The sequence below is a fragment of the Bufo gargarizans genome, chromosome 3, assembly GCF_014858855.1.
Source record: "Bufo gargarizans isolate SCDJY-AF-19 chromosome 3, ASM1485885v1, whole genome shotgun sequence".
Taxonomy (NCBI): domain Eukaryota; kingdom Metazoa; phylum Chordata; class Amphibia; order Anura; family Bufonidae; genus Bufo; species Bufo gargarizans.
Window position 1 is genome coordinate 106938145 of NC_058082.1, and position 16192 is coordinate 106954336.

At 46.7% G+C, this 16192-nt stretch overlaps 1 protein-coding gene across 1 annotated transcript in view; it reads right to left on the minus strand.

Annotated features, from left to right (window-relative positions):
* Positions 1 to 15871, minus strand: part of ESPL1 (extra spindle pole bodies like 1, separase) — a 102952-nt gene extending 87081 nt beyond the window's left edge. The window contains 7 exon segments of the mRNA XM_044288289.1: positions 103 to 296; positions 3871 to 4007; positions 4854 to 4974; positions 9470 to 9574; positions 11411 to 12490; positions 12790 to 12889; positions 15791 to 15871. Of these exon segments, the coding sequence (XP_044144224.1) occupies positions 103 to 296; positions 3871 to 4007; positions 4854 to 4974; positions 9470 to 9574; positions 11411 to 12490; positions 12790 to 12870 (1718 nt within the window). The 5' untranslated portion in view covers positions 12871 to 12889; positions 15791 to 15871.
* Between the last annotated feature and the right edge of the window lie 321 nt (positions 15872 to 16192).

A 16192-nucleotide genomic window follows, 5' to 3' on the forward strand; every position in this document is an offset into this window, starting at 1 on the left:
ACGGACCGCTATGTGCATGAGCCCTAACTGGACGACTTGCTCTACTTTTTTGTCCCCAGATTTTGCCAAATCTTCCCCAATTGTCTAAATGATCTCACTCACTGCAGACGCAGATCTTCATCTCCATTCCTTGCACCATCAATTTTAAGCCTGACCCATTGGGCAACCGGTTCCGCCATCTGCTGAGACACTTGGGAGCGCAAAGCGCGTAACCAAAGAGTAACAGCTGCCAGACCAAGAGCAGAGTTCCCAGCCTTCTTGCAACTCTCCACAAGCAGCTTAAAGCAACGGTGCACCTGCAAAAACACAATATCATAATTGAAAACAAGCACAATCATAACCAATTTTGAGATTTAATGACCAATGTCTTATATTTGTATTTATAAGAAACTTATATTCTGATAAATCACAAGTATATGCAATACTTAAAGGGAACCTGTCACCATTTTGTGTATAGAGCTGAGGACATGGGCTACTAGATGGCCGCAATACCCAGTCCCCATAGCTCTGTGTGCTTTTATTGTGTAAAAAAACTGATTCAATACATATGCAAATTAACCTGAGATGAGTCCTGTACGTCAGATGAGTCAGGGACAGGACTCATCTCAGGTTAATTTGCATATGTATCAAATCGTTTTTTTTACACAATAAAAGCACACAGAGCTATGGGGGCTGGGTATTGCGGATGTGCTAGCGGCTATCTAGCAACCCATGTCCTCAGCTCTATACACAAAATCCCAGTGACAGGTTCCCTTTAAAGGGGATGCCCAGGCAATAAACAGTATTGGTCATTAATTTTACTTTGTATATACCTTTCAGTTTTCAATATAATTTATGTACCCGTGTTGTCTGTATCTAAACTGCAGAAAGATGACCTCATCCATTGCTCTGCTGCTCCTCTGTCTTCCAGTCCCATGAGCTTACACTGCTTGATTTGCCTGGACAGTAAATAGTAGAAATCCTTCCCCCCAGTCAAGGAGTATGCGCTCCTTGCAGAGGGTCCATAGCCAGGACTGGGGAACGGACTTGGTCTCCTACTGACTGCCCATGCAAGTCAGTAAAGGTGATACAGTCAGACTCTCCAGACCTAAAGACAGAAGAGCAGAGCAATGGACTTGACATCAGCGGAAGGACTGTCTTGCGGAGTGGATGGGGTCATGTGAAAGGGGTTCAGATAGGTAAAGAACATGCATTACAATCTGAAAGCTAAAAAGTCAAGTTAATGACCAATGCTTACTGTTGTCCAGAGAACCCCTTTAAATCCAATAAGACATTTTGTCTAAGAACGCTGGGTAGTAATAAGGCAAAAGCGAAGTATAATCCGTGTGATCTAAGATGCTGTGAGCACCAGCCCAACTGTGGGTCTATTGTCTCACCACATGATCATCTGGGTATGGGACAGTAGACCGGCCGTCAGGCTGGAGCTCACAGATTCACTGATCACTGGGATCCAGCGAGTTTGGGTCAGAATTGGAAATGCCACTGTCACAAGGACTGTAATTGCACATTTTAAACTAGTCTAAAAAGGACCTATCGCCTAGTAAAACTTTTAAATTTACCTACATGCTTCAGTCACTATAAGGCCTCATGCACACAACAGTGCCGGTTTTGCGGTCCACAAACTGTGAATCCGCAAAATACAGATATTTTTTTGCAGACCCACTGACAATGGCTCAGTGGTCTGCTTTCCGCATCTATAGGTTCGTTCCGCCAAAAGGATGGAACATGTCCTATATTTGGTCTCAAAATGTGGCCCACTAACCCATTGAAGTCAATGGACCCGCTAAGAACACGGATTGCAAAATACATACAGTTGTGTGCACGAGGCCTGGCTGATTAAAACTAAGAAACAGTGACAATCTTTAAAACAGACAAAATTAAGGGTGCAATACAAGATGCATTATAGGGTTTGTCCCACAATTAAAGGGGTTCTCCACTTTTGCTATATTGCTGATCTATCCTCAGGATATATAGCAAAGAACAGGGGTGGAGATAGATTTTTTTTTTTTTTATGTTACATTTTATTACACAAAATCTCAAAATGGTGTAAAGTAGAACTGGCTTAGTTGCCCATAGCAACCAGATTTCACCTCATTTTTGACAGCTCATTTAGAAAATGAAAGGTGATATCTGATTGGTTGCTATGGGCGCCTACACCAGTTCTACTTTACACCAGTTTGATAAATCTCCCCCATACTATATAGAACACACACAGTGAAAGGGATGCCGTAATAGGCAGAACCCTTCTAATCCAGTCCCCTACAGCAATGTGTAAATTGCTGCAACACAAAGTAATTATTTTATATTGTAAACTTAATCCAAATACTTTGAGATACAATGAATGCACGGCGCTATATAAAGCAGAAAATCAACCAACATGATCCAAATGAATCAAAATGTGGGTGTCTAAAAATAAACATAAATGGAATAATAAGATACAAACACCCGTGTGCAGCTAGGCTAGAATTGCTTGCGGTTTGAGATTTTGTATAATAAAATGTATTAGGGTCCATTAACACATCCGTATGTGTTTGGCGGATCCGCAGAACACAGACACCTGCAATGTGCATTCTGAGGACTGGACATCGCCGGCACCCTCATAGAAAATGCCTTTTCTTGCTCGCAATTGCGGACAAGAATAGGACATGTTCTACTTTTTGGTGGATCCGGACAGCACATTCCGGCCCCATTGAAAATTAACGGGTCCGCACCTGTTCTGCAAAATTGCGGAACAGATGTGCACCCATTTTGCGGACGTGTGAATGGACCCTTACATTGTCAATTATTGAAGAGTGCTTCCTCTGTATATACCTTCATCCCTGTTCTTTGCCATGTATTCAGACTTGGATTGGGGAGGTTGGTAGCACCATAATCATATTAGCTGTGCCAGTCCATTGTCTTGTTCTATCATCAATATCAGATCGGATATGCGTTTGTGACTTTTTAAAGGGCATCTGTCAGCAGATTTGTATCTAGGACACTGGCTGACCTGTTACATGTGCACTTGGCAGCTGAAGGCATCTGTGTTGGTCCTATGTTCATATGTGCCAGCATTGCTGATAAAAATTATCTTTTAATAGATGCAAATGAGAAAGCTCTGCTTTCTCTGCAACTACCGTGCCCTCTCCAAGTGTGGCGAGGGTGGGCCAGCAGGTTTAGCAAATTTATCTTCATTTATGCCAGTTTTCTGGAATAAAAGACTGAACTCTACAGCAGTATGCAGCTGTCGTAGATTTCAGTTTAGGTGCACAGAGTGCTAGTGGGTGCACCTAATTTATTACAAGGTCTGCGCCTCACCAGAAATTAGACGCATTCTCTAATCTCTAGCAGTGCAGGGATCATCAAGACGCATGTAGAAAATGCCAGTCTTGATAAATCTTCCCCAATGTGTCTCATGGCACCACCGTGAAAATGTGCCTACTGGCGCCATGAAAAGCAGCTTCTAATACTTACTGGCTGTCCTGCAGCTCATGTGCAAGCAGAACCGAGACACATTAGGCCGATATTTGGAGGGTGAATTAAAAGGACACCTGAGGGCGTCATAAAAGGCAAAAAAAAAAAAAAAAAAAAGCTATTTTCTTAAATGATTCCAATATAAAAATTGCTATGTTTTACCCGATGTCAAATTAAGGAATTTATATTAATTTATGGAAAAACCCTTTAAATTTTTACTAGAGTAGATACAGAAGAAGCAGGCAAATAGGACTGCAGTGCACGATTTTCATGAGAAGTCAATCTATGGCCCAGTAGACACAGGCAAGGCTGCAGAGGTTTATCAGGACGAGAAGTTCTATACGTGTCTGTGCCCTTCAGCACTATTCCAAATAACAGGGCCATTCCTTTAAACTGTTGGCTGTAAGCATAGCTTACCCTTTCCAGAGCCAGCTCCGGTTCACCTCCCGGCCCTGCTCCTGCGAGTCTCTCGCAAAACGGAGACACCAGATCCAAGGCTTCTTGATATTTTTTCTGGCTATAGAACCAATAAGTCATATTATGTACACAGGAAGCTGTGGAAACACAAACGCTGACTTTTAGGGGTTGTCCATGAAAAACATTCTGCAGTTTTCAAACCAGCACCTGGATCGGAATATTTTCGCAATTGCATGCATTTACAAATGTAATATAGCCAGTGAGCTAGTCAATAAACTGTATCTGTATAGCGCCACCTGCTGTTCTTTTTCTTATTTCTCTGTCCACCTAACTGAGGTGGACGCTCATGCTCCGTCCCATCCCTCAACTGCCTCCTAAGCTGTGATAGGAAGAGATCTTCAACAGAAAGGACACATCTCAGCTACAGCAAAAAAGGACACCCCCCCCCTCCCTTTTAGAAAGATTGGAATCTACTATAGGATGTCTGATTTTCATTTTTTTTACATTAAAGCGGTTGTGCAGCTTGTTTGTATTGATGACCGATCCTCAGGATAGGACATCAATATCTGATCACCGTGTGTCCGACACTCAAAAACCCTGCCGATGAGCAGAGGAGGCGGTGCCCCATGTGAGCGCTGCTTCCTCTTCATTACACTGCCCCTCGTCTCGGAAGTGCAGCATAATGACTTGTACTTGTAATTACACTACGCCGCCGATACAGGGGAGATGACGCGTAATGTAATGAAGAGGAAGCAGTGCTCACATGGAGCGCCACGTCCTCTACAAACAGCTGAGGTCCCGGTGTCAGACCCCCAATCAGATATCGATGACCTATCCTGAGGATAGGTCATCAATACAAACAGGTGGCACGACCCCTTTAATTATGGGATAACCCATTTAAGACATGGATTTTGAATGGAAAAAAATGTTCCAATTCCAAGTCAGTTTTGTATTAACACAGACATTGTGGGTGAGTAATAAACCTGTTATATTTAAGAATTCTGTGGTGTCTTGAGCAGAAAGGCCCCGTATGGCGATCAGCATCCTGGACACGCCGTCTTTGCAGGCTCCCATCAGTAGCTGCAACTCATCGGTTTTCACGTCCTACAAAGAAACCAAATGACAATTTCAAACTCCTACAGAGGAGTCAGGTTCAGGATATCAACCTATCGATGCAGGTACTCCTTCCATAATGTAGACTGTACTCGCTACAGTGGTGCAGAGCCACAATCTGCCAACCTGTGATATTACACACAATGGTCAAGAGCGGACCCTACTGACTCCTATGGGAGAGTGTTCTGGGCAGAGGGCATTGTACAAGGGAAGACTATATAAGAGGTGACATCACCTATTGTAAATGATGGACCCTGTCTTATCTGTACACAGAGGTGATATCATTACTGGCAGGGTCAGAATGACAGATAAGCAGATAACTGCAGGAAAGTCATCAAGAAGTGGCACCTATTACACATTCCCTTTGAGAGACCCTCTGCTTGAGGATATAAAAAATAAATAAAAAAAAGCACAATATTTGTATAATGAAGTTTAGGGCTGCAACGATTAATCGATGTAATCGATTATATTCGATAACTGGATTCGTTGTCGACGAATCCAGTTATCGAATAATCGCCGATTCGTTGCTATTCGGGCGGGCGGGCGCTGCATCTTTATTTTACCATTTTACAATGACGCTCCCGCTCCTGTAACAGCCAGGCAGAGCGGACGGCGGCGTAACGTCACTCACTCACGTGACACGCCTGCTCCGCCTCCTTCATTCATGAAGTGGGCGGAGCAGGCGCGTCACGTGATTGAGTGACGTTACGCCGCCGTCCGCTCTGCCTGGCTGTTACAGGAGCGGGAGCGTCATTGTAAAAAGGTAAAATAAAGATGCAGGCATCGGGGCCGGGGCTGTTAGGGGGAAGGGGGAATCTGTCTATGGCACTGCTATGGGAAGGGGGGGAGGATCTGTCTATGGCACTGCTATGGGAAGGGGGGGAGGATCTGTCTATGGCACTGCTATGGGGAGGGGGGTCTGTGCACTGTTATGAGGAAAGGGATCTGTGCACTGTTATGAGGAAAGGGATCTGTGCACTGTTATGCCCATAACAGTGCACAGATCCCCCTCTCCATAACTACGCCGTCCACAGATCCCCCATAACTACGCCGTCCACAGATCCCCCATAACTACGCCGTCCACAGATCCCCCATAACTACGCCGTCCACAGATCCCCCATAACTACGCCGTCCACAGATCCCCCATAACTACGCCGTCCACAGATCCCCCATAACTACGCCGTCCACAGATCCCCCATAACTACGCCGTCCACAGATCCCCCATAACTACGCCGTCCACAGATCCCCCATAACTACGCCGTCCACAGATCCCCCATAACTACGCCGTCCACAGATCCCCCATAACTACGCCGTCCACAGATCCCCCATAACTACGCCGTCCACAGATCCCCCATAACTACGCCGTCCACAGATCCCCCATAACTACGCCGTCCACAGATCCCCCATAACTACGCCGTCCAGTCCACAGATCCCCATAACTAACGCCGTCCACAGATCCCCCATAACTACGCCGTCCACAGATCCCCCATAATAGTGTCGTCCACAGATCCCCCATAATAGTGTCGTCCACAGATCCCCCATAATAGTGTCGTCCACAGATCCCCCATAATAGTGTCGTCCACAGATCCCCCATAATAGTGTCGTCCACAGATCCCCCATAATAGTGTCGTCCACAGATCCCCCATAATAGTGTCGTCCACAGATCCCCCATAATAGTGTCGTCCACAGATCCCCCATAATAGTGTCGTCCACAGATCCCCCATAATAGTGTCGTCCACAGATCCCCCATAATAGTGTCGTCCACAGATCCCCCATAATAGTGTCGTCCACAGATCCCCCATAATAGTGTCGTCCACAGATCCCCCATAATAGTGTCGTCCACAGATCCCCCATAATAGTGTCGTCCACAGATCCCCCATAATAGTGTCGTCCACAGATCCCCCATAATAGTGTCGTCCACAGATCCCCCATAATAGTGTCGTCCACAGATCCCCCATAATAGTGTCGTCCACAGATCCCCCATAATAGTGTCGTCCACAGATCCCCCATAATAGTGTCGTCCACAGATCCCCCATAATAGTGTCGTCCACAGATCCCCCATAATAGTGTCGTCCACAGATCCCCCATAATAGTGTCGTCCACAGATCCCCCATAATAGTGTCGTCCACAGATCCCCCATAATAGTGTCGTCCACAGATCCCCCATAATAGTGTCGTCCACAGATCCCCCATAATAGTGTCGTCCACAATTTGTTTTAATATGGCCTTTGAACAAAATTTTTCAAGTAAGATCATATAAACCTCTCTGTTTGGTAATTTTGTCGTTTTTTCCGATTAATCGATTAATCGTAGAAATTAATCGGCAACTAATCGATTATTCAAATAATCGTTAGCTGCAGCCCTAATGAAGTTAAAATATGCGGTGTTCTTTTTAATCTTTCTGACATGGTTCCTTCTCTTCCCTGTACTCTTGGGTGACAGTGTCGCAGACTACCAGCCTGTGCATATGGTGGTCTGAGAAGCACAAGGAAGGCCCAAGGTATTTTAAAGGGGATTGTTCACCTTTAGTGACACTTTGTACAGACCCCACAGTGTGGCTAGATCCGCAGTGGTAATCACAAAAACGTCATCCCCCACCCCTGGGTTTCTGCTTCATCTTTGGCCGGATCTGCAGGTCTCCCCACACCAGCATCCGGTTTGATGCCAGATCACCACCGCCAGTCTGGGGTTGTTTAGAAAAAGAGTCACTGAAGGTGAACAACCTCTTGAAGACAACATATCTGCTATGAACAGGGTAAGTATTATTGGCAGGGGTCAAATTGCCGAGGCCCCCACTGATCGTGAGAATAGGGCTCCTGCTCCTCAGTTTGAATGAAGCGGCGGTCTCACATGCATGCTCCATTCTGCTCTACGGGGTTCCAGAGACAGCTGAGCGCTTGGACTTGGTTACCTCAAGCAGTCTCATAAAGAAGAAAGGAATGGCGGACACGCATGTGTGTCTGCTGCTTCATTCAAACAGGGAGCAAAGTTCCCCATTATCAGCGGGGACCCCAGCGGTCAGACCCCCACCACTTATTCCCTATTTGCAGGATAGGGGTTACGTTGTAAAGAAACAAAGCCTTTGAGAGGCTCACTTTTTGGTATCCGTATAACGGTCACAACAACCGGATCACCACAGAGCCCAAAGCCGATTTAAGTTAGGTTCAGTGGAACAGTTGGGGGTCATAAGAAAGAAATTAAGGGGCTGTCTCACTATAGCAAATAATATTTATATAGAGTAATTTAATCCAAGGCACTTACTACTGTATTGTGATTGTCCATATTGCTTCCTTTGCTGGCTGGATTCATTTTTCCATCACATTATACACTGCTCGTGTCCATGGTTATGACCACGGCTGCAATCCATCAGCAGTGGCCATGCTTGCACACTATAGGAAAAAGCACCAGGCTATGCACACTCCCACAGTCCCAACCACCAGAGAGGCTAGTCCTCTTTCCTACAGTGTGCAAGCACGGCCACCGCTGGATTACAGGGTGGTCGTCATCCTGGAACGAACAGTGTATAATGAGATGGAAGAATGAGCCCAGCCAGCAAAGGAGGCAATATGGACAATCACAATACATTAGTGCCTTGTATTAACTCTGTGTACATGATTATTGCCATTTGCTTAAGAGAGAAAATGGCTGCCATTTGCCACCTTGTCTGCCCACCCATCTGCATTCATCCAGGGAAAAAAAAAAAAAAACACGGATGATGCGGCAGTGTAGCCGTATAACAGAAAAGCAGATTAACAAGCTAAACTTATTTTCCAATAAAATCCTCTGGGTTAGGCCTCATGCAAACGACCGTTGTTTCATTCCGTGTCCGTTGTTCCATTTTTCGTGATTTTCTGCGGACCCATTGACTTTCAATAGGTCTGTTGAAAACTCGGCTAATGCACCGTTTGTCATCCGCGTCCGTGATTCCAGTCCGTCAAAAAAATATAACCTGTCCTATTTTTTTCACAGCAAAACGGTTCGCGGACCCATTCAAGTCAATGGGTCCGTGAAAAAACGCGGAGGCACACAAGATTGTCATCCGCGTCAGTTTTTTTCCTATCATTTGCATTGCAAACTTGACTTAGATGTTTTTTTACTTTCCTTCATGTCTGGGGATCCTCCAAAAATAAAGGAAGACACACGGAAACGGATCACGGAACAACGGAACCCCATTTTGCAGAACGGAACACAACAGTCGTGTGCATGAGGCCATACTTTAATGTACGGTGCAGGGGAGAAGCAGCAAAAGTCCAAGGCAGCGAAAACCTGCAGCAGATTTCGTGGACAGTGTTTTCAGCTACTTGTGGAAAGTTTTCATAACCCCATCCACATGCAGTATTGTACTTTTCTGCAAATCCACGGCCTGTAAATTCAGACAAACCGTACAGCAAAAGCTTTCATAGCACAGTCCACAACAGCTTGTACCACAGTCTAACCCCGGACTTCCACATACAAGTCACAACCAGCATCAACCTCATGTCTGGTACCTTGCAGTTTTGGAGAAAGGAGCAGGCCACGTTTGTAAACTGCTGAAGGCCGCAGAACTGCTGCTGTTTTAAGGATCGGAGTAGGCGAGACCCATCACTAGGAACCTGAGAGAAAAATACACATGCAATAGTGCACAGCAAATGTAGCTGAAGTGTTAATTATGGTTTGCACAGACAAAATGATGACTTCCAAGGCAATCTTTCTATATATGGGTATCCTTCTTTGGGATCTAATGTGGTGGCATAGATCAGACTTTACCAAAATTTTAAGGAGTTTTCAAGATCTTCATACTGATGACCGATCCTCAGGATAGGTAATCTGTATCTGATCAGTGGGGTCTGACACCCTGATCAGCTGTCTAAAAAGGAACCGGCGGTCGCAGTACTGGAGCACAGCACAGCATTATACATTGTACTGCGGCTGTGCTTGGTTTCGCAGCTCAACCCCATTTACTTCAATACACCTGAGCTACTCCTAGGCCACATGACCGATGAACCTGACGTCACGTGGCCTAGGCCAGGGAACTAAAACTACAACTCCCACCATGCCCTGCTGTAGGCTGATAGCTGTAGGCAGTGTGGGCATGATGAGAGTTGTAGTTTTGCAACAGCTGGAGAGCCGCAGGTTAGCCATCCCTGGCCTAGGCCACGTGACGTAAGGTTCATCGGTCATGTGGCCTAGGAGTAGCTCAGGTGCATTAAAGTAAATGGGGTTGAGCTGCGAAACCAAGCATAGCCGCTGTATAATGTATAATGCTGTGCGGTGTGATCACGGAGAAGGCTGTGGGAGACACCAGAAGACCAGTGCCTTCTCAAACAGCGTAATTGGCAAAGGTTCCGGGTGTGGGACCCCCACCGAACAAATACCGATGGCCTATCCAGAGGACAGATCATCAGTGAAAGTCTCGGAAAACCCCTTTAAAAACCACTATAGTCACAAGCTGAATCCCACACCACTTCCAGTGCTGTTCTCCAGCCTCCCTAAGAAACTTGAAAAGTTAGTAAATAGGGGACAGATGGAAAGGGGTACAACTGCAGATCAGACTACACAGCATTACCATGGAGGCACATAGGTCTGTATGGGAGCTGTAGACCCAAAACACCTTTTTTTAAATCAAGGCCATTTGCAAAGTTGCTTCATTTTAGATGCATTAGCAAAAGTGGCTGCAAAGGTGTACATAGCATTTACAGGGGTACTCCACTACCAAGACGTTATCTCCTATCCAGTGGGCATAACTGTTAGATTGGTGGGAGCCCAATTGCTGGGACTCCCATGGATCTCTATGTCCAATGTTTGAATGGAGCGATGGACAAGCATAAGCACCACCGTTCTGTCCAAAGTCTATGGGACTGCCGAATATAGCTGCTCTGCTATTACCAGTAGCCCTGCAGTGTGAATGGAGAGGTGATGTGCATACTCAACCATCATTCCACCCAAGTGTGGGACACAGGACCCCTGTTCTCATGACCGTTAAGGGTCCCAGTGGATAGGGCATAATACTTCTTGTTGGGCCTCATGCACACGGCTGTTACCTGTATTGCAGCCTGCAATATACGGGCCCCGGCCGTGCGCACACCACATCACATATGCGGACCTATTCACTTGTATGGGTCCACAATTCGGAAGGTGCGATGCAGAACAGAGGCACAGAAACCCATGGAGAGCTTCCGTGGGGTTTCTCTCCGTGCCTTGCACCGATGCAGACGGTTCACGGACCCATTCAAGTCTGGACCCGTCTGTGGAGGCTGCACAGATTTTTCCCGTGCATTGGGAGACCCTTATGGGAACACCCTTTTATATTATACTAATATATCATTACATACATATTAGGAGCAGATTATCATCTCTTATAAAGAACAAAATCACTGTATGAATCACTTATATTGACAAAAGATGGAAAAACTGCTAACTACTACCCTCACTGGAATTAACGTACATACCACAGAAACTTGTTTCTCCAATAGCTTAAAGTGTGCCTCAAGAAATCTGGCCAGACTAAGAACAGCGTGTGCTCCCTGCTTCGCCGAGTCGGAAGCATGCTTGAGGCGACCATCCAGACATGAAACTGTAAACTGACAGCACTCACTGAGGGCATGGCACTGCCAACCATCCCCAAGGGAGGAGACCCTATCAACAGTCTCTGCCATCTGCGTCAGACGCTTCCCAATCTCAAAGGACTTTCTCCACTCATGGATTTCTATGGCAAAGTTTAAAAGCCCCAGTGCAGATTGGCAGCAGCCATCGGACTCCTTCAGACACGGAATGGCTTGCTGGATGACCTCACTGGCCTGGTGGAGGCAGCCGCTTTTACAGAGCACCCGAATCCTCTCCAATGTTATGTCCACCAGCGACAAGGCCCACGGGTGGGTTAATTTCTTCTGAGTCTGTAAAGGTTTAATCAACAGATTTTCCAGGCTTTCACTAAGAAAACAGGCATCACTTTGGCTGCAAGATTTCCCTTTGGCTTCAAAGGCCAAAGTGGCATATTTGGCATGGCGAGAAATGGTAACGGGAGAGTCGGCATGAGAAGACGACAGCTCCACCAACATGAGGAACCGCAGCGAGTGTAGGCGCAGACACAGGACTTCCCGGTTATACGGGCTGACACCGGATTTCTGCTCACGTTCTCCTGCCGCCTTCCACAGACACTGAAAGCTGCTTTTAGCAACAGCTGCAAAGTCACCGCCATTTTGGTGCTGTGAAGGGCAGTCACTGAGGTAGAGATATAGGAGATCCGAGAGCTGCGTGTAGGCCTGAAACGCAGATTCGTGTGCGGAGACATTCTTCAGGAGGTGAAATAATATCTTCTCCAAATAGAAAGGCGTTCGCTGGGGGCTGGACACGCAAAAGCCCCGACTCGCCAGTTCTACCAGAGGCACCAGGCTTTGTAGATGCTGTCCATTGCAGGTGGACTCTGCGGCCCAGTGGTTACAGGCACGCAGAAGACGGTCACAGACAACGCGCTGATCTGATAGCTGGTCTGGACGGGACGGCTCGCAGGGGACATCTGTCATACATGACTGAAAGGCAAGACGTGTTGTATTAGTATTACCATCCACATACAAAGAACAGAAATAGCATTCACGTGAGCAGAAATCCGCAACGTAAACGGACATACAGAGAAAATCCACAAGTTATGTGCGGATTTCATTGCAGAAAATGTCCACAGCGCGGGGATGAGATTTGATACCAATGGCATCACCTTTGCTCCTATTGTGTGGCTATGTTAATAAGGAGCTTTTTCTATGCAAAAACAGGGCGACTCACAGTTTGTAGGCCACAGGGTCAGAAGACTCCCTCCCGCTGCCTGAACACTTACCTCAAGTTCTGCATGCAGTTTCACTACCTCCTCCAGTGAGGAGGTCAACTTTATAAAGTCTGCTGCTTTAAAGGCCTTCATCTATACTTCAAATATGTATCTGTAGGGAAAGAATAAAAGTAGATTAAAAAACAAACTAAAAACCATAACAGGCTCTTGTCTAGCTATGGCTACTGTGTATAACAGTGATGGCGAACCAAGGGAACGGGTGCCAGAGACGGCACTCAGAGCCATCTCTGTGGGCACCCACACCCTGGAAAAAGTCTATGGTGTACCAATATGCCTTAGACTTCTCCTGCCATTCAGCAGCGCAGGCGCACTATGAACAGCACAGGTAGCGGACTGAATGTAGGCAGGCTATTGTAGATAAATGATAAAGTACATGGAAGATATTCTATATTGGACTGTAGTATTCAAGGTAAATTGCTGTGTTGGCATTTTGCGATGAATAAGTGGGTTTATGCTGCAGACATGGGTTGCTAGATGGCCGCTAGCACATCCGCAATATCCAGTCCCCATAGCTCTGTGTGCTTATATTGTGTAAAAAAAACGATTTGATACATATGCAAATTAACCTGAGATGAGTCCTGTCCCTGACTCATCTCACATACAGGACTCATCTCAGGTTAATTTGCATATGTATCAAATCGTTTTTTTTACACAATAAAAGCACACAGAGCTATGGGGACTGGGTATTGCGGATGTGCTAGCGGCCATCTAGCAACCTATGTCCTCAGCTCTATACCCAAAATCCTGGTGACAGGTTCCCTTTAAAAGGAGTATTCTAGGGGAATCATTTTAATAAAAAACTGAGTGGTAGGGTAAAATGACAATCTGCACTTGATCGCCCTCGCCCACTGTGCTCCTCCAGTCTCATCTTCAACACACAAGCAATGGCTTGGACTGCTGGCTTACTGGCTGAGGCGGGATCACATGGGTGTTGGAGCCTCAGTTGCATATTTTGGCATATTTGCTAGAAAATATAGCGCAGCATGCAGTGGGGGGTTTTTTTCAGCACAATTACACCATGGCGGAACTCCTACAGACCTCATAAGTAGAGATGAGCGAACTTCTGTTTTAAGTTCGGCGTCTAAAGTTCGGGGGCGGGTTAGCGGAGAATCCCGATCTGGAACCGGATATGGATTCCGACTTCCGTTGTGGTCCGTGGTAGCGGAATCAATAATGGCCGATTATTGATTCCGCTACCACGGACCACAACGGAAGTCGGAATCCATATCCGGTTCCAGATCGGGATTCTCCGCTAACCCGCCCCCGAACTTTAGACGCCGAACTTAAAACAGAAGTTCGCTCATCTCTACTCATAAGTCATAAGGGAACATTGGGCGCCATTGGTGTCCGTCATTATAGATCTGGTGCTCCCGAATTTTTGGTTTTATGCTCCTAGGACTGAACAGAAAACCAGAAATGTCACTGCAGATGTGAACTAAGGGTCTGCTTAGGGCTCTGCCCGATCTTCAGGCAGGACGAGCACAGATAAACGTACTGATCGGCAATAGTTTGCTTTGGTTTATTACACTGGCGTTTACAATGTAATAGGGGCTTTACACAGGCAATGTCCTTCAGCACCTCACAAATGATGAGGCAATGGGGGCCACCATTGAGAGCCACACCTATCTCCTAAAAGGAGCCCCGAAAGTGGTGGAGGGCACACTGCACATGCACAGCCCCTCTCCATTCATTTCTATGGGGCCACCGAAAATAGCCGAGCACTGGCTCGGCTATTTCCATCGTGCCCATAGAGGTGAAAGGGAGTGGTGGGTACTCTCCCATTCACTTCTATAAAGAGCACACTTGGTGGTGGCCGGCCCGTAGTCCTCCAGCCAATCTCAATATATGGGTCCATTCATACGTCCGCAAAATTGGTCCTCAATTTTGCGGAACTGGTGCGAACCCATTCATTTTCAATGGGGCCGGAATGTGCGCATTTGCAAAAAAATAGAACATGTCCCATTCTTGTCCGCAATTGCGGACAAGAAAAGGCATTTTCTATGAGTGCCGGCCATGTGCAGTCCACAAAATGAGGAACACACATTGCCGGTGTCCGTGTTTTACGAATCTGCAATTTGCGGATCCGCAAAACACATACAGATGTGTGAATGGACCCTACGTCCAGATCTCAGCGTTGGGACCTGCACCTATCAGACATTGGGGGCATATCCTAGCGAGATGCCCTCATTGTCTCAGATGAGAAAACCCATTTAAACCCAAATTAAAAGGGTTTTCTGTGACTTATATACCGAAAACCTATTCTCTGTATTCCTCTGGACAGGTCATCAGTATCTGATTAGTGGGGGTCGGACACCCAGGACCCCTGTCAATCAGCTGTTTGAGAAGGCAGCAGTAATCCTGTGAGCGCCGCTGCCATCTCTGATCACCAAGCACAGCGCTGTACATTGTATACTGGATCTGCTTAGTATCGCGCTCAGCCCCATTCACTTCTATGGGGCTGAACTTCGCCTAGGCCATGTGACCGATGAGTGTGAGGTCACTCGGCCTAAGGAAAGCTGCGAGAAGGACGAGGATCTACTGGAAGCTGATCGGCAGGGGTCCCGGGTGTCAGACCCCCACAGAGCAGATGCTGATAACCTATTCTGAGGATAGGTCACATCAGTATTAAAATCTCAGAAAACCTCTTTAACAACAGCAACAAAAAGATAGTTCTAGGTCCTTCTATGATTAGGCCTGAAGAGGGCAAGCTCCTATACAATCCCAGGCAGGCTCCAGGATAACTGACTTATAATAGACAGGAATAAAGCCCTCTTCTGGAGGCAGTGACGTCAGCTTATGACGTCATGGAAAACAGACAGAGAGGGAATATCACTGATAAATGTGAAGCCATGCACTAACACGGCTCGTGTCCCCCGCACCAGAGGGACTGCTCACATCTGCCTGGAGACGGACTGTCCAGTACACAAGACTGGCAGTTACACACGGTAATGGCGGCCGTGAACCGTCACTCCACTCCCAGCCCCAGCCATACCGGTCTCCGGTCAGCAGGCTCCGCTCTCCGCCGCACTCTGCTCCGTTTTGACTTTCGCCCCGGATCCCGCCTGCACTATTTTCAAATCTCGCTCTACAGCCAACCAGCGTGCGCCATAGGCGGCGTGTCGTCACGTGGGAGCAGCCCCGGGGCATGCCGGGAACTGTAGTCTCTGACAACCTGTGTGACTTCGCAGTGAGACGCTTTGGTATTTGGCAGGGCCGGGGAAGTTGTCCTAGTTCTTGTTGTGTACATGTACTGTAGAGGAGATCTGTGTAGGGGAGGGGAGCAGCTGATATGTGGGGGCTGTGCTGCTTGTCATGTAGTTTTTTTTTTTTTTTTTAATGTTGGTCCCACAGCTAACTTACATTGATGACTGAAACGCCATACCTCCTGACTTTA